Below are 22,360 nucleotides of genomic sequence, written 5' to 3' on the forward strand. Positions count from 1 at the left end.
AAGCGGTGGCAGATTTCCGTTCCGTGTGGCATCGGTTTTCTTTTTCGATGGCCGGGTCAATCGTCTTCGGCTTTGGGGCCGCGTCGTGTACATGTCTCTACCATGATGAGGGTGAGGGCATAACGCTCAAAATGGCCCACTGAATGATTTTGTGAGTGCATTTGATTTAGTGTGCACAATTTCACTGGTCCACCGTGACACATTTGGCAGTTTCATTGGTCAGATGTCCATCCATCCATCCATCCATTTTCTACCGCTTATCCCTTATGGGGTCGCGGGGGGTGCTGGAGCCTATCTCAGCTACAATCGGGCGGAAGGCGGGGTACACCCTGGACAAGTCGCCACCTCATCGCAGGGCCAACACAGATAGACAGACAACATTCACACTCACATTCACACACTAGGGCCAATTTAGTGTTGCCAATTAACCTATCCCCAGGTGCATGTCTTTGGAGGTGGGAGGGGCCTATCCCCAGGTGCATGTCTTTGGAGGTGGGAGGGGCCTATCCCCAGGTGCATGTCTTTGGAGGTGGGAGGGGCCTATCCCCAGGTGCATGTCTTTGGAGGTGGGAGGGGCCTATCCCCAGGTGCATGTCTTTGGAGGTGGGAGGGGCCTATCCCCAGGTGCATGTCTTTGGAGGTGGGAGGGGCCTATCCCCAGGTGCATGTCTTTGGAAGTGGGAGGAAGCCGGAGTACCTGGAGGGAACCCACGCAGTGACGGGGAGAACATGCAAACTCCACACAGAAAGATCCCGAGCGCAGGATCGAACCCAGGACCTTCGTATTGTGAGGCAGACGCACTAACCCCTCTGCCACCGTGCTGCCCATTGGTCGGATGTGACGAGACTAAATTGGTCGGTGACATGTGACGCTCGTTAATCTGGAAAAATCCATAAACTCGCCACCACGTTGTATAAATGGCAGAGTTCAACAAATGCAAAAAAGGTAGCGGCTTATACGCTGAAAAAAGAGCTCACAAAATAGAAGATAAAAATATTACATTTGAGTAAAAAAGTACTAAAAACTAGTGAACTTATCTGTCCATGCAGCAAGTATAAATTTGTATAAACAGAAAAGTTCCGGGCTTTAAGGTATAAAAAGGTTCTGACAACAAGCATCATCCAGCAAGATGTTCTATGTGCAGAAAAACCACAATACTTTATTTGAATACCTATTTTCTCAATTTTAACATTTTAAAACCAGAATAGAGACAATGAATTATTCATGCTAAAATCCAGATAATAACGTCAAATCAATGACTAAAAGTAAGTAAGTACTGTAGCTCTTAAAAGTTGGGACATTTCTACAAAGAAAAGTGTGAAACTTGGCAAAAGGCAATTAGTGTCATGTGCTAATTGATGGTGACACTAATGACCTTGAGTATTGGTACACCTGCATGGTGCATCATTGATGGTGACACTAATGACCTTGAGTAGTGGTACACCTGCATGGTGCATCATTGATGGTGACACTAATGACCTTGAGTAGTGGTACACCTGCATGGTGCATCATTGATGGTGACACTAATGACCTTGAGTATTGGTACACCTGCATGGTGCATCATTGATGGTGACACTAATGACCTTGAGTAGTGGTACACCTGCATGGTGCATCATTGATGGTGACACTAATGACCTTGAGTAGTGGTACACCTGCATGGTGCATCATTGATGGTGACACTAATGACCTTGAGTAGTGGTACACCTGCATGGTGCATCATTGATGGTGACACTAATGACCTTGAGTAGTGGTACACCTGCATGGTGCATCATTGATGGTGACACTAATGACCTTGAGTAGTGGTACACCTGCATGGTGCATCATTGATGGTGACACTAATGACCTTAAGTAGTGGTACACCTGCATGGTGCATCATTGATGGTGACACTAATGACCTTGAGTATTGGTACACCTGCATGGTGCATCATTGATGGTGACACTAATGACCTTGAGTAGTGGTACACCTGCATGGTGCATCATTGATGGTGACACTAATGACCTTGAGTAGTGGTACACCTGCATGGTGCATCATTGATGGTGACACTAATGACCTTGAGTATTGGTACACCTGCATGGTGCATCATTGATGGTGACACTAATGACCTTGAGTAGTGGTACACCTGCATGGTGCATCATTGATGGTGACACTAATGACCTTGAGTAGTGGTACACCTGCATGGTGCATCATTGATGGTGACACTAATGACCTTGAGTAGTGGTACACCTGCATGGTGCATCATTGATGGTGACACTAATGACCTTGAGTAGTGGTACACCTGCATGGTGCATCATTGATGGTGACACTAATGACCTTGAGTAGTGGTACACCTGCATGGTGCATCAGCAGCACATTCATCACTTCCACAATTTAATGTATCCTAATCCCGATGCTTTAATATGAAACATGTACGAAAAGGCAAATCGTGGTTGATAATGTTGAGAGGAATTTAGCTTCTCCATCACTTGAAAGAATCCACACTTGTGGGCAGCGTGGAGGTCAAAGCTGTGACCTCACCACTCACGCTTGATGGGACTGAAGCGTCTGGTCATTATTCATCACATCAACAAGACAGCAGCCATTAAAGACAAGTGGACATGGCTGGAGGCGCCACTGGTCCTTCACATGGCACCACGCACACACCCACACCCACTCTGAGGCTGGTGTGGCACCACGCACACACCCACACCCACTCTGAGGCTAGTGTGGCACCACGCACACACCCACACCCACTCTGAGGCTAGTGTGGCACCACGCACACACCCACACCCACTCTGAGGCTGGTGTGGCACCACGCACACACCCACACCCACTCTGAGGCTAGTGTGGCACCACGCACACACCCACACCCACTCTGAGGCTAGTGTGGCACCACGCACACACCCACACCCACTCTGAGGCTAGTGTGGCACCACGCACACACCCACACCCACTCTGAGGCTGGTGTGGCACCACGCACACACCCACACCCACTCTGAGGCTGGTGTGGCACCACGCACACACCCACACCCACTCTGAGGCTAGTGTGGCACCACGCACACACCCACACCCACTCTGAGGCTAGTGTGGCACCACGCACACACCCACACCCACTCTGAGGCTGGTGTGGCACCACGCACACACCCACACCCACTCTGAGGCTGGTGTGGCACCACGCACACACCCACACCCACTCTGAGGCTAGTGTGGCACCACGCACACACCCACACCCACTCTGAGGCTAGTGTGGCACCACGCACACACCCACACCCACTCTGAGGCTAGTGTGGCACCAGACACACACCCACACCCACTCTGAGGCTGGTGTGGCACCACGCACACACCCACACCCACTCTGAGGCTGGTGTGGCACCACGCACACACCCACACCCACTCTGAGGCTGGTGTGGCACCACGCACACACCCACACCCACTCTGAGGCTGGTGTGGCACCACACACACACCCACACCCACTCTGAGGCTGGTGTGGCACCACGCACACACCCACACCCACTCTGAGGAGATCTGCTTTGTTCCGTTTGCTCCATTCAAGTATCAGCAGAGTTGACTTCATAAACTTATTTGCCTTCCATTGCAGCCATTAAATCACATCCAATTCTATTCACAATCCGCAAAGTACACAAACATACCGTCTAAACACCACAAAAAACATTTTGAATATTCTGCTCCCAATATCTACGGCTATTTCTGTAGATTACCGTCATAGTAGTAACTCAGTGGTAACTCAGTAGTAACTCAGTGGTAACTCAGTGGTAACTCAGTAGTAACTCAGTAGTAACTCAGTAGCAACTCAGTGGCAACTCAGTGGTAACTCAGTAGTAACTCAGTGGTAACTCAGTGGTAACTCAGTGGTAACTCAGTGGTAACTCAGTAGTAACTCAGTGGTAACTCAGTGGTAACTCAGTAGTAACTCAGTAGTATCTCAGTAGTATCTCAGTAGTAACTCAGTGGCAACTCAGTGGTAACTCAGTATTAACTCAGTAGTAACTCAATAGTAACTCAGTAGTAACTCAGTGGTAACTCAGTGGTAACTCAGTGGTAACTCAGTAGTAACTCAGTGGTAACTCAGTAGTAACTCAGTGGTAACTCAGTAGTAACTCAGTGGTAACTCAGTGGTAACTCAGTGGTAACTCAGTGGTAACTCAGTATTAACTCAGTATTAACTCAGTGGTAACTCAGTATTAACTCAGTAGTAACTCATTAGTAACTCAGTAGTAACTCAGTGGTAACTCAGTATTAACTCAGTAGTAACTCAGTAGTAACTCAGTAGTAACTCAGTGGTAACTCAGGGGTAACTCAGGGGTAACTCAGTATTAACTCAGTAGTAACTCAATAGTAACTCAGTGGTAACTCAGGGGTAACTCAGTATTAATTCAGTAGTAACTCAATAGTAACTCAGTATTAACTCAGTGGTAACTTGGTGGTAACTCAGTATTAACTCAGTAGTAACTCAATAGTAACTTGGTTGTAACTCAGTGGTAACTCAGTATTAACTCAGTAGTAACTCAGTAGTAACTCAGTGGCAACTCAGTGGTAACTCAATAGTAACTCAGTAGTAACTCAGTGGTAACTCAGTGGTAACTCAGTGGTAACTCAGTAGTAACTCAGTGGTAACTCAGTAGTAACTCAGTGGTAACTCAGTAGTAACTCAGTAGTAACTCAGTGGTAACTCAGTGGTAACTCAGTGGTAACTCAGTATTAACTCAGTATTAACTCAGTGGTAACTCAGTAGTAACTCAGTAGTAACTCATTAGTAACTCAGTAGTAACGCAGTGGTAACTCAGTATTAACTCAGTAGTAACTCAGTAGTAACTCAGTAGTAACTCAGTGGTAACTCAGGGGTAACTCAGGGGTAACTCAGTATTAACTCAGTAGTAGCTCAATAGTAACTCAGTGGTAACTCAGGGGTAACTCAGTATTAATTCAGTAGTAACTCAATAGTAACTCAGTATTAACTCAGTGGTAACTTGGTGGTAACTCAGTATTAACTCAGTAGTAACTCAATAGTAACTTGGTTGTAACTCAGTGGTAACTCAGTATTAACTCAGTAGTAACTCAGTAGTAACTCAGTGGTAACTCAGGGGTAACTCAGTATTAACTCAGTAGTAACTCAATAGTAACTCAGTATTAACTCAGTGGTAACTCGGTGGTAACTCAGTATTAACTCAGTAGTAACTCAATAGTAACTCAGTAGTAACTCAGTGGTAACTCGGTGGTAACTCAGTATTAACTCAGTAGTAACTCAGTAGTAACTCAGTGGTAACTCAGTAGTAACTCAGTAGTAACTCAATAGTAACTCAGTAGTAACTCAGTGCTAACTCAGTAGTAACTCGGTGGTAACTCAGTATTAACTCAGTAGTAACTCAGTAGTAACTCAGGGGTAACTCAGTGGTAACTCGGTGGTAACTCAGTATTAACTCAGTAGTAACTCAATAGTAACTCAGTAGTAACTCAGGTTGTATCGATACCAATATTTTGGTACCGCCACCAAAATGTATTTTGATACTTTCCTAAATAAAGGCGACCACAAAAAATGTGATTATTGTCTTTATTTGCACAACAAATGTTAGTGTACATGAAACATATGTTTATTATTGTCATTTAGTCCTTCAATAAAATAGACAACTTGTCTTTTAGTAGTAAGTAAACAAACAAAGACTCCTAATTAGTCTGCAGTAACATATTGTGTCATTTATACACCTATTATTTTGTACACATTATAAAGGACAAACTGTAAAAATTGATTCTTATTCTACTTGTTCATTTACTGTTAATATCTGCTTATTTTCTGTTTGAACATGTTCTATCTACACTTCTGTTCAAATGTAATAATCACTCATTCTTCTCTTCTTTGATACTTGACATTAGTTTTGGATGATACCACACATTTAGGTATGGATGTGATACCAAGTAGTTACAGGATCATACATTGGTCATATTCAAAGTCCTCATGTGTCCAGGGACATATTTACTGACTTTATAAACATTATATGAATTTAAAAATATATATGTATATATTTTGTGATGCTGAAAAATATCGATGTAATCATAGTAGTATCAAATAGATACACTCCTGTACTTGGTATCATTACAGTGGATGTCAGGTGTAGATCCACCCATGGCGTTTGTTTACATTGTGACGGTGGTGAGCTATTGTATCCTCCTACGCTGTGTAGTGAAGCATGTTTAGCTATTCCTCGTCCTGCAGTGATAATGATACTTGTAAGAAAATTACTTTATTTGTCGCCATGGAGACCAGGATTAGTGATTTAGAAGTAGCTAAAAAACTGCAGATGGACGTTAGCCGCTAACTAGCTAGCCATGTGTTAAAGCAGCTCTTCCTGAGGGTGTTTCAGTGTTATAACTTCACCTTTATCTTGACTTTTTACACCAAAATGCGTCCATTCTCCCTTTTCTGTCTACACACTGTGTCTGCTTGTAAGTACTCTGTGTGTGTGCGCTGCCCAACATGCTCCTCTGCTGGTAAAAGCAGCAATGTCACCACGTGATGACGACATGTCTGTAAAAAAATAAATGGGGAAGCGGTACATTTCAAACAGAGTATAGTACCGTTTAGGATTGATTAGTACCGCAATACTATACTAGTACCGCTAGACTGTACAAGCCTACACCACTTATTTATGAAACACAGCAGCTTTAAAGTGACAAACAGAAAGTGATGAAGGGCAGAGAAGGCAAAGTCAAACAATCCCATGAAATGGAGAAGGCAACACAACACCACGCATAAATAACAACATTAAAAAAAGCTAAATCCATAGGAAATTCAATAATGTTAAGCATCATAAGAATGTCAACACAACATCTTTAGTCTGCTGGCTAGAAGCTAGTGAAGCAAGAAAGGTGAGGATAATGACAAAGCAGCAGACTTTATGGACACTAAGTGAGGATAATGACAAAGCAGCAGACTTTATGGACACTAAGTGAGGATAATGACAAAGCAGCAGACTTTATGGACACTTAGTGATGATAATGACAAAGCAGCAGACTTTATGGACACTTAGTGAGGATAATGACAAAGCAGCAGACTTTATGGACACTAAGTGAGGATAATGACAAAGCAGCAGACTTTATGGACACTTAGTGATGATAATGACAAAGCAGCAGACTTTATGGACACTTAGTGATGATAATGACAAAGCAGCAGACTTTATGGACACTTAGTGAGGATAATGACAAAGCAGCAGACTTTATGGACACTAAGTGATGATAATGACAAAGCAGCAGACTTTATGGACACTAAGTGAGGATAATGACAAAGCAGCAGACTTTATGGACACTTAGTGATGATAATGACAAAGCAGCAGACTTTATGGACACTTAGTGATGATAATGACAAAGCAGCAGACTTTATGGACACTAAGTGATGATAATGACAAAGCAGCAGACTTTATGGACACTTAGTGATGCTAATGACAAAGCAGCAGACTTTATGGACACTAAGTGATGATAATGACAAAGCAGCAGACTTTATGGACACTTAGTGATGATAATGACAAAGCAGCAGACTTTATGGACACTAAGTGATGATAATGACAAAGCAGCAGACTTTATGGACACTTAGTGATGATAATGACAAAGCAGCAGACTTTATGGACACTTAGTGATGATAATGACAAAGCAGCAGACTTTATGGACACTTAGTGATGATAATGACAAAGCAGCAGACTTTATGGACACTAAGTGAGGATAATGACAAAGCAGCAGACTTTATGGACACTTAGTGATGATAATGACAAAGCAGCAGACTTTATGGACACTTAGTGATGATAATGACAAAGCAGCAGACTTTATGGACACTTAGTGATGATAATGACAAAGCAGCAGACTTTATGGACACTAAGTGATGATAATGACAAAGCAGCAGACTTTATGGACACTTAGTGATGATAATGACAAAGCAGCAGACTTTATGGACACTAAGTGATGATAATGACAAAGCAGCAGACTTTATGGACACTAAGTGATGATAATGACAAAGCAGCAGACTTTATGGACACTTAGTGATGATAATGACAAAGCAGCAGACTTTATGGACACTAAGTGATGATAATGACAAAGCAGCAGACTTTATGGACACTAAGCAACTCTTTGACTGGCAGCAAGATGACAATCAATAGTTTGGACACACACACACACACACACACACACACACACACACACACACACACACACACACACAGTCAGTCAATGACTTTGTCAACTTGTTTACAAATAATAATAGGCCAATATTAAATGTTTGTTACAAAGAAGCTGCAGGTCATCACATTACTTTTTACTCAAATACATAATGTGATGTGTCTTTTAGTTGTTACACACAACATGTTGTGCTACTTCCTGTTGCTATGCCAGCAGGATGCTGATGCATGAACATGTTGTGCTACTTCCTGTTGCTATGCCAGCAGGATGCTGATGCATGAACATGTTGTGCTACTTCCTGTTGCTATGCCAGCAGGATGCTGATGCATGAACATGTTGTGCTACTTCCTGTTGCTATGCCAGCAGGATGCTGATGCATGAACATGTTGTGCTACTTCCTGTTGCTATGCCAGCAGGATGCTGATGCATGAACATGTTGTGCTACTTCCTGTTGCTATGCCAGCAGGATGCTGATGCATGAACATGTTGTGCTACTTCCTGTTGCTATGCCAGCAGGATGCTGATGCATGAACATGTTGTGCTACTTCCTGTTGCTATGCCAGCAGGATGCTGATGCATGAACATGTTGTGCTACTTCCTGTTGCTATGCCAGCAGGATGCTGATGCATGAACATGTTGTGCTACTTCCTGTTGCTATGCCAGCAGGATGCTGATGCATGACATGTTTCCCCCTTAAAGCAGCTCTTACTGTTTATAATTAGCATATTTAAAGACATAATTACTGTATGCACAAACTCACTGAGATAAACACCACTTGACAAAGAATGTGACCGATTAAATCTCCTATTAAACATAAATAATAAATATTTGAATAGTTGCCAGCCTCACATTATGATGTGGTGAGCAGAGGACTGACAAAGACATCAAATAGTCAAACTCTCCATCATGTGGTACACACTGCAATTAATAGTCACACTCTCCATCATGTGGTACACACTGCAATTAATAGTCACACTCTCCATCATGTGGTACACACTGCAATTAATAGTCACACTCTCCATCATGTGGTACACACTGCAATTAATAGTCACACTCTCCATCATGTGGTACACACTGCAATTAATAGTCAAACTCTCCATCATGTGGTACACACTGCAATTAATAGTCACACTCTCCATCATGTGGTACACACTGCAATTAATAGTCAAACTCTCCATCATGTGGTACACACTGCAATTAATAGTCACACTCTCCATCATGTGGTACACACTGCAATTAATAGTCACACTCTCCATCATGTGGTACACACTGCAATTAATAGTCAAACTCTCCATCATGTGGTACACACTGCAATTAATAGTCAAACTCTCCATCATGTGGTACACACTGCAATTAATAGTCAAACTCTCCATCATGTGGTACACACTGCAATTAATAGTCACACTCTCCATCATGTGGTACACACTGCAATTAATAGTCACACTCTCCATCATGTGGTACACACTGCAATTAATAGTCACACTCTCCATCATGTGGTACACACTGCAATTAATAGTCACACTCTCCATCATGTGGTACACACTGCAATTAATAGTCACACTCTCCATCATGTGATACACACTGCAATTAATAGTCACACTCTCCATCATGTGATACACACTGCAATTAATAGTCACACTCTCCATCATGTGGTACACACTGCAATTAATAGTCACACTCTCCATCATGTGGTACACACTGCAATTAATAGTCACACTCTCCATCATGTGGTACACACTGCAATTAATAGTCACACTCTCCATCATGTGGTACACACTGCAATTAATAGTCACACTCTCCATCATGTGGTACACACTGCAATTAATAGTCAAACTCTCCATCATGTGGTACACACTGCAATTAATAGTCACACTCTCCATCATGTGGTACACACTGCAATTAATAGTCACACTCTCCATCATGTGATACACACTGCAATTAATAGTCACACTCTCCATCATGTGGTACACACTGCAATTAATAGTCACACTCTCCATCATGTGGTACACACTGCAATTAATAGTCAAACTCTCCATCATGTGGTACACACTGCAATTAATAGTCACACTCTCCATCATGTGGTACACACTGCAATTAATAGTCACACTCTCCATCATGTGGTACACACTGCAATTAATAGTCACACTCTCCATCATGTGGTACACACTGCAATTAATAGTCACACTCTCCATCATGTGGTACACACTGCAATTAATAGTCACACTCTCCATCATGTGGTACACACTGCAATTAATAGTCACACTCTCCATCATGTGGTACACACTGCAATTAATAGTCACACTCTCCATCATGTGGTACACACTGCAATTAATAGTCACACTCTCCATCATGTGGTACACACTGCAATTAATAGTCAAACTCTCCATCATGTGGTACACACTGCAATTAATATTGGTGGGCTTATCTTATCTGAGTCCAGCGGTCTGGGTTTGAATCTCTATTTGAAGGTGTGTGAGTGGCCATGACAGATTTGTCCTGTGCTTGTGATGTTGTTGTTGTTGTTGTTGTTGCTTTGCTTTGCTTTGCCCTGACACGACTGCTTCCTCTCACCTCCCAAAACAATTCATGTTTGCTTAACTGCAGACTGAAAGTGGACCGGAAAAAGCGCTCCAAGGCATGGCTTCATTTCACCAAAATAAAAGGAGGAAGCGGCAATATGCAATTATTGCCAGGCTTCGCTCTCGTGTAAGCGGGGGAAGCACAACAAGCGTGTCGTGTCTTCGTCACGTGTTGAAGCAGCAGCAGAGACGACAATGAACACCCCTCTTCTTCTACCAGCTGCCCCAGTCCCAGCTACAGTGGCGGTGACGCCCCTCTTCTTCTACCAGCTGCCCCAGTCCCAGCTACAGTGGCGGTGACGCCCCTCTTCTTCTACCAGCTGCCCCAGTCCCAGCTACAGTGGCGGTGACACCCCTCTTCTTCTACCAGCTGCCCCAGTCCCAGCTACAGTGGCGGTGACGCCCCTCTTCTTCTACCAGCTGCCCCAGTCCCAGCTACAGTGGCGGTGACACCCCTCTTCTTCTACCAGCTGCCCCAGTCCCAGCTACAGTGGCGGTGACACCCCTCTTCTTCTACCAGCTGCCCCAGTCCCAGCTACAGTGGCGGTGACGCCCCTCTTCTTCTACCAGCTGCCCCAGTCCCAGCTACAGTGGCGGTGACGCCCATCTTCTTCTACCAGCTGCCCCAGTCCCAGCTACAGTGGCGGTGACACCCCTCTTCTTCTACCAGCTGCCCCAGTCCCAGCTACAGTGGCGGTGACACCCCTCTTCTTCTACCAGCTGCCCCAGTCCCAGCTACAGTGGCGGTGACACCCCTCTTCTTCTACCAGCTGCCCCAGTCCCAGCTACAGTGGCGGTGACGCCCCTCTTCTTCTACCAGCTGCCCCAGTCCCAGCTACAGTGGCGGTGACACCCCTCTTCTTCTACCAGCTGCCCCAGTCCCAGCTACAGTGGCGGTGACACCCCTCTTCTTCTACCAGCTGCCCCAGTCCCAGCTACAGTGGCGGTGACGCCCCTCTTCTTCTACCAGCTGCCCCAGTCCCAGCTACAGTGGCGGTGACGCCCATCTTCTTCTACCAGCTGCCCCAGTCCCAGCTACAGTGGCGGTGACACCCCTCTTCTTCTACCAGCTGCCCCAGTCCCAGCTACAGTGGCGGTGACACCCCTCTTCTTCTACCAGCTGCCCCAGTCCCAGCTACAGTGGCGGTGACACCCCTCTTCTTCTACCAGCTGCCCCAGTCCCAGCTACAGTGGCGGTGACGCCGGTGAGTACCTAACGTTAACTGTTGCCGGTTCATTTCCATATCTGCTCACTTGTAGTAACGTTACCTCTTATGTCAACCAGGACTGCAGTAATGTTAGCTAGACTAACGTTACCTAAGCATAGTCAGCGGCTAACGGTAACGTTAACGTGAGCCTTTTTGTATTTGTCTGATAACGTTAACGTTATCTTGTAGCCTACACCACGACAGAGTTTGCAGGTCCGTCTAATAAACTAGTGCTGTCTTTATTTCTTTGGAACATGAACACACTTACAGTATAATACATCACACTTTCATATCATTTCACTTTACAGGAGTAGGAAGAAGTCAAGCTTATTTAATCCTACCCCTTTCCCACTTCATAGCGTTTACAAATTTATACATCATTTACTGACCTTTTTATAATAAAATATCTGTCAATTAGTATATACAACAGTTTTGTAATATGTAATTAATTAATTCAGTCATTATTAATATACTGAGATGAAGAATATCTTATTTTCAATAAGGTTGAAAGTATTTCTCATAATTCTTCTTCTTTGTACTTTGTAAGCACTATTCATGTGAACAAGCTCTTCAAGTGGATCATATCAGTACAATGTTTCACTTCTTTACTTCATCCATTCCATCATTTCATTACACATCATTTGAGCTGTTTGCAATTTTACCAAATCATCGAACTTTAATATTTTTGACTCAATAAATAAAGTGTTTATATGTTCTCTATATCCAACATTATGTATCAGTCTAATTGATCTTTTTTGTAACACGGTTAACAAATGTAGCGCACATTTGTAGTTATTTCCCCACATTTCTGCACAATAACTCAGATATAGTAATACTATAGTAGCGAGCAGTAGAGAATGTGAAGTGATTTGTTAAACCAAATATTGTGTGTTTTTTTCCATATACAACAACCTATCTGGACTCCATAAGACAATCGAGAAGGAATCGGTTCGATAAGAGGATTCCATAATAGGCTCCAACTCGATAATTTCTTATCAAACATCATCCCTACTCACCATACCCACGTCCTCCTGAGAGGACACTGGTTCTCAACAAGATACGGTCTAAAGCTGTGACAAATGAAAGAAAGCTGACATGTGACCAATGTTTCTATATCGATCAGTCCGGCGGTCCCAATGACCGGTCCATGGCGAGGCAGCGAGAGGAGAGGACAGCTTCAAAGAAGAGCCACAACATGCCTGAAGGACATCTTTCAAGTCCTGGTTTCATTTCACTGCGATGGAAACACTTGATCTGAGAGACTTGTAGGATGTTAGAAACAAGTGTCGCTTGATCTGAGAGACTTGTAGGATGTTAGAAACAAGTGTCGCTTGATCTGAGAGACTGGTAGGATGTTAGAAACAAGTGTCGCTTGATCTGAGAGACTTGTAGGATGTTAGAAACAAGTGTCGCTTGATCTGAGAGACTGGTAGGATGTTAGAAACAAGTGTCGCTTGATCTGAGAGACTTGTAGCATGTTAGAAACAAGTGTCGCTTGATCTGAGAGACTTGTAGCATGTTAGAAACAAGTGTCGCTTGATCTGAGAGACTGGTAGGATGTTAGAAACAAGTGTCGCTTGATCTGAGAGACTGGTAGGATGTTAGAAACAAGTGTCGCTTGATCTGAGAGACTTGTAGCATGTTAGAAACAAGTGTCGCTTGATCTGAGATACTTGTAGCATGTTAGAAACAAGTGTCGCTTGATCTGAGAGACTGGTAGGATGTTAGAAACAAGTGTCGCTTGATCTGAGAGACTTGTAGGATGTTAGAAACAAGTGTCGCTTGATCTGAGAGACTGGTAGGATGTTAGAAACAAGTGTCGCTTGATCTGAGAGACTTGTAGGATGTTAGAAACAAGTGTCGCTTGATCTGAGAGACTTGTAGCATGTTAGAAACAAGTGTCGCTTGATCTGAGAGACTGGTAGGATGTTAGAAACAAGTGTCGCTTGATCTGAGAGACTGGTAGGATGTTAGAAACAAGTGTCGCTTGATCTGAGAGACTTGTAGGATGTTAGAAACAAGTGTCGCTTGATCTGAGAGACTGGTAGGATGTTAGAAACAAGTGTCGCTTGATCTGAGAGACTTGTAGGATGTTAGAAACAAGTGTCGCTTGATCTGAGAGACTTGTAGGATGTTAGAAACAAGTGTCGCTTGATCTGAGAGACTGGTAGGATGTTAGAAACAAGTGTCGCTTGATCTGAGAGACTTGTAGGATGTTAGAAACAAGTGTCGCTTGATCTGAGAGACTTGTAGCATGTTAGAAACAAGTGTCGCTTGATCTGAGAGACTGGTAGGATGTTAGAAACAAGTGTCGCTTGATCTGAGAGACTTGTAGGATGTTAGAAACAAGTGTCGCTTGATCTGAGAGACTGGTAGGATGTTAGAAACAAGTGTCGCTTGATCTGAGAGACTTGTAGGATGTTAGAAACAAGTGTCGCTTGATCTGAGAGACTGGTAGGATGTTAGAAACAAGTGTCGCTTGATCTGAGAGACTGGTAGGATGTTAGAAACAAGTGTCGCTTGATCTGAGAGACTTGTAGGATGTTAGAAACAAGTGTCGCTTGATCTGAGAGACTGGTAGGATGTTAGAAACAAGTGTCGCTTGATCTGAGAGACTTGTAGGATGTTAGAAACAAGTGTCGCTTGATCTGAGAGACTTGTAGGATGTTAGAAACAAGTGTCGCTTGATCTGAGAGACTGGTAGGATGTTAGAAACAAGTGTCGCTTGATCTGAGAGACTTGTAGGATGTTAGAAACAAGTGTCGCTTGATCTGAGAGACTGGTAGGATGTTAGAAACAAGTGTCGCTTGATCTGAGAGACTTGTAGCATGTTAGAAACAAGTGTCGCTTGATCTGAGAGACTGGTAGGATGTTAGAAACAAGTGTCGCTTGATCTGAGAGACTTGTAGGATGTTAGAAACAAGTGTCGCTTGATCTGAGAGACTGGTAGGATGTTAGAAACAAGTGTCGCTTGATCTGAGAGACTTGTAGGATGTTAGAAACAAGTGTCGCTTGATCTGAGAGACTGGTAGGATGTTAGAAACAAGTGTCGCTTGATCTGAGAGACTGGTAGGATGTTAGAAACAAGTGTCGCTTGATCTGAGAGACTTGTAGGATGTTAGAAACAAGTGTCGCTTGATCTGAGAGACTGGTAGGATGTTAGAAACAAGTGTCGCTTGATCTGAGAGACTTGTAGGATGTTAGAAACAAGTGTCGCTTGATCTGAGAGACTTGTAGGATGTTAGAAACAAGTGTCGCTTGATCTGAGAGACTTGTAGGATGTTAGAAACAAGTGTCGCTTGATCTGAGAGACTTGTAGGATGTTAGAAACAAGTGTCGCTTGATCTGAGAGACTGGTAGGATGTTAGAAACAAGTGTCGCTTGATCTGAGAGACTTGTAGCATGTTAGAAACAAGTGTCGCTTGATCTGAGAGACTTGTAGGATGTTAGAAACAAGTGTCGCTTGATCTGAGAGACTTGTAGGATGTTAGAAACAAGTGTCGCTTGATCTGAGAGACTTGTAGGATGTTAGAAACAAGTGTCGCTTGATCTGAGAGACTGGTAGGATGTTAGAAACAAGTGTCGCTTGATCTGACAGACTGGTAGGATGTTAGAAACAAGTGTCGCTTGATCTGAGAGACTGGTAGGATGTTAGAAACAAGTGTCGCTTGATCTGAGAGACTTGTAGGATGTTAGAAACAAGTGTCGCTTGATCTGAGAGACTGGTAGGATGTTAGAAACAAGTGTCGCTTGATCTGAGAGACTGGTAGGATGTTAGAAACAAGTGTCGCTTGATCTGAGAGACTTGTAGGATGTTAGAAACATGTGTCGCTTGATCTGAGAGACTTGTGGGATGTTAGAAACAAGTGTCGCTTGATCTGAGAGACTTGTAGGATGTTAGAAACAAGTGTCGCTTGATCTGAGAGACTTGTAGGATGTTAGAAACAAGTGTCGCTTGATCTGAGAGACTGGTAGGATGTTAGAAACAAGTGTCGCTTGATCTGAGAGACTTGTAGCATGTTAGAAACAAGTGTCGCTTGATCTGAGAGACTTGTAGGATGTTAGAAACAAGTGTCACTTGATCTGAGAGACTTGTAGGATGTTAGAAACATGTGTCACTTGATCTGAGAGACTTGTGGGATGTTAGAAACAAGTGTCGCTTGATCTGAGAGACTTGTAGCATGTTAGAAACAAGTGTCGCTTGATCTGAGAGACTTGTAGGATGTTAGAAACAAGTGTCGCTTGATCTGAGAGACTTGTAGGATGTTAGAAACAAGTGTCGCTTGATCTGAGAGACTTGTAGGATGTTAGAAACAAGTGTCGCTTGATCTGAGAGACTGGTAGGATGTTAGAAACAAGTGTCGCTTGATCTGAGAGACTTGTAGGATGTTAGAAACAAGTGTCCCTTGATCTGAGAGACTTGTAGGATGTTAGAAACAAGTGTCGCTTGATCTGAGAGACTTGTAGGATGTTAGAAACAAGTGTCGCTTGATCTGAGAGACTGGTAGGATGTTAGAAACAAGTGTCGCTTGATCTGAGAGACTTGTAGGATGTTAGAAACAAGTGTCGCTTGATCTGAGAGACTTGTAGGATGTTAGAAACAAGTGTCGCTTGATCTGAGAGACTTGTAGCATGTTAGAAACAAGTGTCGCTTGATCTGAGAGACTGGTAGGATGTTAGAAACAAGTGTCGCTTGATCTGAGAGACTTGTAGGATGTTAGAAACAAGTGTCGCTTGATCTGAGAGACTGGTAGGATGTTAGAAACAAGTGTCGCTTGATCTGAGAGACTTGTAGGATGTTAGAAACAAGTGTCGCTTGATCTGAGAGACTGGTAGGATGTTAGAAACAAGTGTCGCTTGATCTGAGAGACTGGTAGGATGTTAGAAACAAGTGTCGCTTGATCTGAGAGACTTGTAGGATGTTAGAAACAAGTGTCGCTTGATCTGAGAGACTGGTAGGATGTTAGAAACAAGTGTCGCTTGATCTGAGAGACTTGTAGGATGTTAGAAACAAGTGTCGCTTGATCTGAGAGACTTGTAGGATGTTAGAAACAAGTGTCGCTTGATCTGAGAGACTTGTAGGATGTTAGAAACAAGTGTCGCTTGATCTGAGAGACTTGTAGGATGTTAGAAACAAGTGTCGCTTGATCTGAGAGACTGGTAGGATGTTAGAAACAAGTGTCGCTTGATCTGAGAGACTTGTAGCATGTTAGAAACAAGTGTCGCTTGATCTGAGAGACTTGTAGGATGTTAGAAACAAGTGTCGCTTGATCTGAGAGACTTGTAGGATGTTAGAAACAAGTGTCGCTTGATCTGAGAGACTTGTAGGATGTTAGAAACAAGTGTCGCTTGATCTGAGAGACTGGTAGGATGTTAGAAACAAGTGTCGCTTGATCTGACAGACTGGTAGGATGTTAGAAACAAGTGTCGCTTGATCTGAGAGACTGGTAGGATGTTAGAAACAAGTGTCGCTTGATCTGAGAGACTGGTAGGATGTTAGAAACAAGTGTCGCTTGATCTGAGAGACTGGTAGGATGTTAGAAACAAGTGTCGCTTGATCTGAGAGACTGGTAGGATGTTAGAAACAAGTGTCGCTTGATCTGAGAGACTGGTAGGATGTTAGAAACAAGTGTCGCTTGATCTGAGAGACTTGTAGGATGTTAGAAACAAGTGTCGCTTGATCTGAGAGACTGGTAGGATGTTAGAAACAAGTGTCGCTTGATCTGAGAGACTGGTAGGATGTTAGAAACAAGTGTCGCTTGATCTGAGAGACTGGTAGGATGTTAGAAACAAGTGTCGCTTGATCTGAGAGACTGGTAGGATGTTAGAAACAAGTGTCGCTTGATCTGAGAGACTGGTAGGATGTTAGAAACAAGTGTCGCTTGATCTGAGAGACTGGTAGGATGTTAGAAACAAGTGTCGCTTGATCTGAGAGACTTGTAGGATGTTAGAAACAAGTGTCGCTTGATTTTAGAGACTGGTAGGATGTTAGAAACAAGTGTCGCTTGATCTGAGAGACTTGTAGGATGTTAGAAACAAGTGTCGCTTGATCTGAGAGACTTGTAGGATGTTAGAAACAAGTGTGGCCAGGTGGGTTTCTGGAAACTCTCTCACATCTTTGTTTCGGGATTATGGCAACAAAGTTGCTCTACAAAGCACATTTAGGGTATTTTCTTGTTTCTTTGGGTAAATGTAAGTAACGTGGTTGAAACACAAACGCAATAAAGAAAAGAAGAAATGGAGTCTTGTAATGCGGTGTTGGCTACTTCCACTCCTAGACTTCAAAGGTACTGAATTATTCAGCATTATTGGCAGAGAACCTTTCAAGTCATTTACAATGTTAAAAAATACGTTTATGGAGTAATAAACATTTGATGGAATGAAGACAAATGCAATATTATGCTGGAGATCATCCCAATGGAAGAAGCTGATACTCACAGAGACGATAGCTGCCAGAGTCTCTACAGCTCCCGTGCTGAGCGTTATGTATGGGAGAAGGTTCTCAGCAAAGCCTGCTTCCCGCAGGATTCCGTTAGTGTAGTACCAGATCTGTAACAGCACACATCAAGGTGTAGTACCAGATCTGTAACAGCACACATCAAGGTGTAGTACCAGATCTGTAACAGCACACATCAAGGAATGACTTTGGTTTTTCTTAAAGGGGTCATGTCATGATTTTGTTTCTACATTTAAAACACCTCCTTGTGGTCTACAAAACATGTAATGGTGGTTCTTTGGTGAAAAATGTGCATAGACTTGGTCTTACAGACCTATTTTTAATATGCATAGACTTGGTCTTACAGACCTAGTTTTAATGTGCATAGACTTGGTCTTACAGACCTAGTTTTAATGTGCATAGACTTGGTCTTACAGACCTAGTTTTAATGTGCATAGACTTGGTCTTACAGACCTATTTTTAATGTGCATAGACTTGGTCTTACAGACCTAGTTTTAATGTGCATAGACTTGGTCTTACAGACCTAGTTTTAATGTGCATAGACTTGGTCTTACAGACCTAGTTTTAAAGGCCTTTCAAAATGCTTCTTTTTGAGAGGCGCAGGTTGTTAGATGCAAATGACGCTCAGTAAGTATTCACACCCGCCCAGCCAAAATGTTTTGTAGTTTTTTGGCATTCTTGCTTTTATTGTGCATTAGGGTTGTCTCGATACCAATATTTTGGTACCGGTATTGATACTTTTTTAAGTAAAAGAGACCACAAAAAACAAAACATATGTTTCTTATTGCAATCGAATAATAATTTAGTCCTTCAATAAAATGTTGAACATACTAGACAACTTGTCATTTAGTAGTAAGTAAACAAACAAAGACTCCTAATTAGTCTGCTGACGTATGCAGTAACATATTGTGTCATTTATACACCTATTATTTTGTACACATTATGAGGGACAAACTGTAAAAAATGATTATTAATCTACTTGTTCATTTACTGTTAATATCTGCTTATTTTATCTTTCAACATGTTCTATCTACACTTCTGTTCAAATGTAATAATCACTTATTCTTCTCTTCTTTGATACTTGACATTAGTTTTGGATGATACCACACATTTAGGTATGGATGTGATACCAAGTAGTTACAGGATCATACATTGGTCATATTCAAAGTCCTCATGTGTCCAGGGACATATTTACTGACTTTATAAACATTATATGATTATTTTTTTTAAAGGAAAGAAGATTTTGCGATGATAAAAAATATCAGATGTAATCATAGTAGTATCGACTAGATACACTCTTGTACTTGGTATCATTACAGTGGATGTCAGGTGTAGATCCACCCATGGCATTTGTTTACATTGTGACGGTGGTGAGCTATTGTATCCTCCTACGCTGTGTAGTGAAGCATGTTTAGCTATTCCTCGTCCTCCAGTGATAATACTACTTGTAAGAAACATACTTTATTTGTCGCCATGGAGACAAGGATTAGTGATTTAGAAGTAGCTAAAACACTGTGGATGGATGTTAGCTGCATGTCTTAAAGCAGCTCTTCCTGAGGGTGTTTCAGTGTTATAACTTCACCTTTATCTTGACTTTTTACACCAAAATGCGTCCATTCTCCCTTTTCTGTCTACACACTGTGTCTGCTTGTAAGTACTCTGTGTGTGTGCGCTGCCCAACATGCTCCTCTGCTGGTAAAACCAGCAATGTCACCACGTGACCACGACGCGCCGTCATGCCTGTAAAAAAACATGGGGAAGTGGTACTTTTCAAACAGAGTATAGTACCGTGTTTGATTGATTAGTAACGCAATACTATACTAGTACCGGTACAGCGTACAACCCTAGCAGGAACAAATAGGTAAGAAAAATTGGTTTTGCATGATTGGGCCCTTTTAATACTCTGCCTATCCACTTGTTAAAAACCAAGAAAAACAACACAGGTAGCCAGGTAGGTGCGTATGTCGGTTAGATAGGTAGGAAGGTAGAGGGTTAATATTGCAAAAGAAGTACTAGATGTAGACAAAGTGGTTAAACCCAGCCAGGCAGACGACTGCCAAGATGACAAAGTGAAAGGTAGCGTATATATCTTACAGCGTTGAGGCCACACAGCTGGTAGCAAGCCATGGTGACCATGGCGGTGATGAGCTGCCAGCGAACTGCCCGCTTCTTCAGCAGCTGCCATGCGGAGACGGTGTGGAGACTTTCCTGAGCTCGTGCCTCTGCATGGACTTCCTCCAACTCCACCGACACATCCTTTTTTCCAAGGAACCTTTGAAAGGCTGGACACATTACAATACATTTAGTGGCAACATCATATATGTTTATATGCTACAAGGAATAGCCTTGGGGGGGATTTACTAAGATCCAAATAGCACACGCTAATCAGCACATGCAAACTACAAGAGCAGTGAAGTTGTGTAAATGCTAAATAAAAAGAGAATACAACAAATCCTTTTCAACTTATATTCAATTGAATAGACTGCAAAGACAAGATATTTAACGTTCACACGGGAAAATGTTGTTATTTTTTGCAAATATTAGCTCATTTGGACTTTGATGCCTGCAACGTGTTTCAAAAAAGCTGGCACAAGTGGCAAAAAAGAGTGAGAAAGTTGAGGAATGCTCATCAATGACTTATTATTATTATTATCTGGTTGTGCTTACCGACCTCGAAGCTATTTCATTTGGTACACGGTGTAATGAAAAGTGTGACCAGTTGATGGCAGTCACATGTAAGAGATTTGAGTAAACTGCAAGATGACGCCAGTAAACAACACCAAAACTTTAAATGTTCCATTGAGAATATAGAACATTACACACGGCGCTGGAAAATCTGTCAAAATGTTTTAGTACAACTTGGGTAAACTATGAAGCCACACCACTTGATGGATTGTCGGCGGATAAAACATAGGAGTATTATTATGGTGTGTGTATAAGGACCGCAAAATGGCAGACATATTATCTGCTGTTTTGTTTCACAATATTGTGCAAAAGCAATTTTTCTTACCTTCTGGTACCTGCTGATCTGTATTTGGGATCTGCATAAGTCCTGAAAATGTGCGCGCGTCCGCCATTGTAGTCCGTAGTGGATAAGCTTCTTCTTTTTCTCTATCTTCTTGTTATGTGACATTCATGTTGCCATTTCTAATATAAAGTAGTGTCAAGTTCTGTCAAGTTCCACTTATTGACTCCGTAAAGGACACCAGGACAACTCGGATTTCCAATTGATCAACTTTATTTATCCAACTTTTTGGCTTTGTTGGTTTCTTTTCTGTTGATCTTCATTCAATCAGGTTGTTAACCTTCGAACACAAGTGTTAACAATGGAAAAACAATATATGTACAGGTATTTACAAAAAGGTTCAAATTCAACTGACTCAAACAGGTATTATTTTTAAAGTTAAATTTGCAAACTTTTAAATACCATTGTTTAAACTTTTAAATTATCTAACATTACTTTTCAAAAGGACTCTAGACACTTAGATTAAATGCATGTGAATGCACTGTCAAATTAACCAGTTTCAGTAAAATGAAACAAGTAAATCAGAAAAGTAGTTTTAGTCACTTTAAAGAAGTCAAAATTAATTGATCATTTAATTTAATCAATCAATCGTTTAATTACTTAATCGTTCACTCAATTAATCATTTAACTAATCATGCAATTAAGTAATCAATCACGTAAATTCATTACCATGATGGAACTGAGTAAATCCACCAAACGGAGTAAAGGTAAGTAAAAGGTAAGTATAATTAGCTTAATTAATAAGGTAGCTTAATTAGTAAGGTAAGTATAAAGGTAAGTATAATTAGCTTAACTTTAAGCAAAAGTTTTAACATTTTTATCCTTCAACTTTGCTTTTATCTTTATTACTTTTAACTTTGAACCATAATCTTTGACTTTTTATCCCTTTAAATTTAGCTTATTTAACAATTCAATTAACTCAAGCTTTTTAATTA

General features: G+C 42.1%; 1 protein-coding gene across 1 annotated transcript in view; it reads right to left on the reverse strand.

The window, feature by feature from the left end:
- The window catches only part of slc2a9l2 (solute carrier family 2 member 9, like 2), a 168,886-nt gene that overhangs the window by 21,811 nt on the left and 124,715 nt on the right, over window positions 1–22,360 (reverse strand). The window contains exons 8-9 of the mRNA XM_062063704.1: window positions 20,495–20,682; window positions 18,382–18,492 (exon numbers count right to left, since the gene is read on the reverse strand). Coding sequence (XP_061919688.1) covers window positions 18,382–18,492; window positions 20,495–20,682 — 299 coding nt within the window. The remainder of the gene's footprint in view (window positions 1–18,381; window positions 18,493–20,494; window positions 20,683–22,360) is intronic.

The sequence above is a fragment of the Entelurus aequoreus genome, linkage group LG01 (genome assembly GCF_033978785.1).
Source record: "Entelurus aequoreus isolate RoL-2023_Sb linkage group LG01, RoL_Eaeq_v1.1, whole genome shotgun sequence".
NCBI classification, from domain to species: domain Eukaryota; kingdom Metazoa; phylum Chordata; class Actinopteri; order Syngnathiformes; family Syngnathidae; genus Entelurus; species Entelurus aequoreus.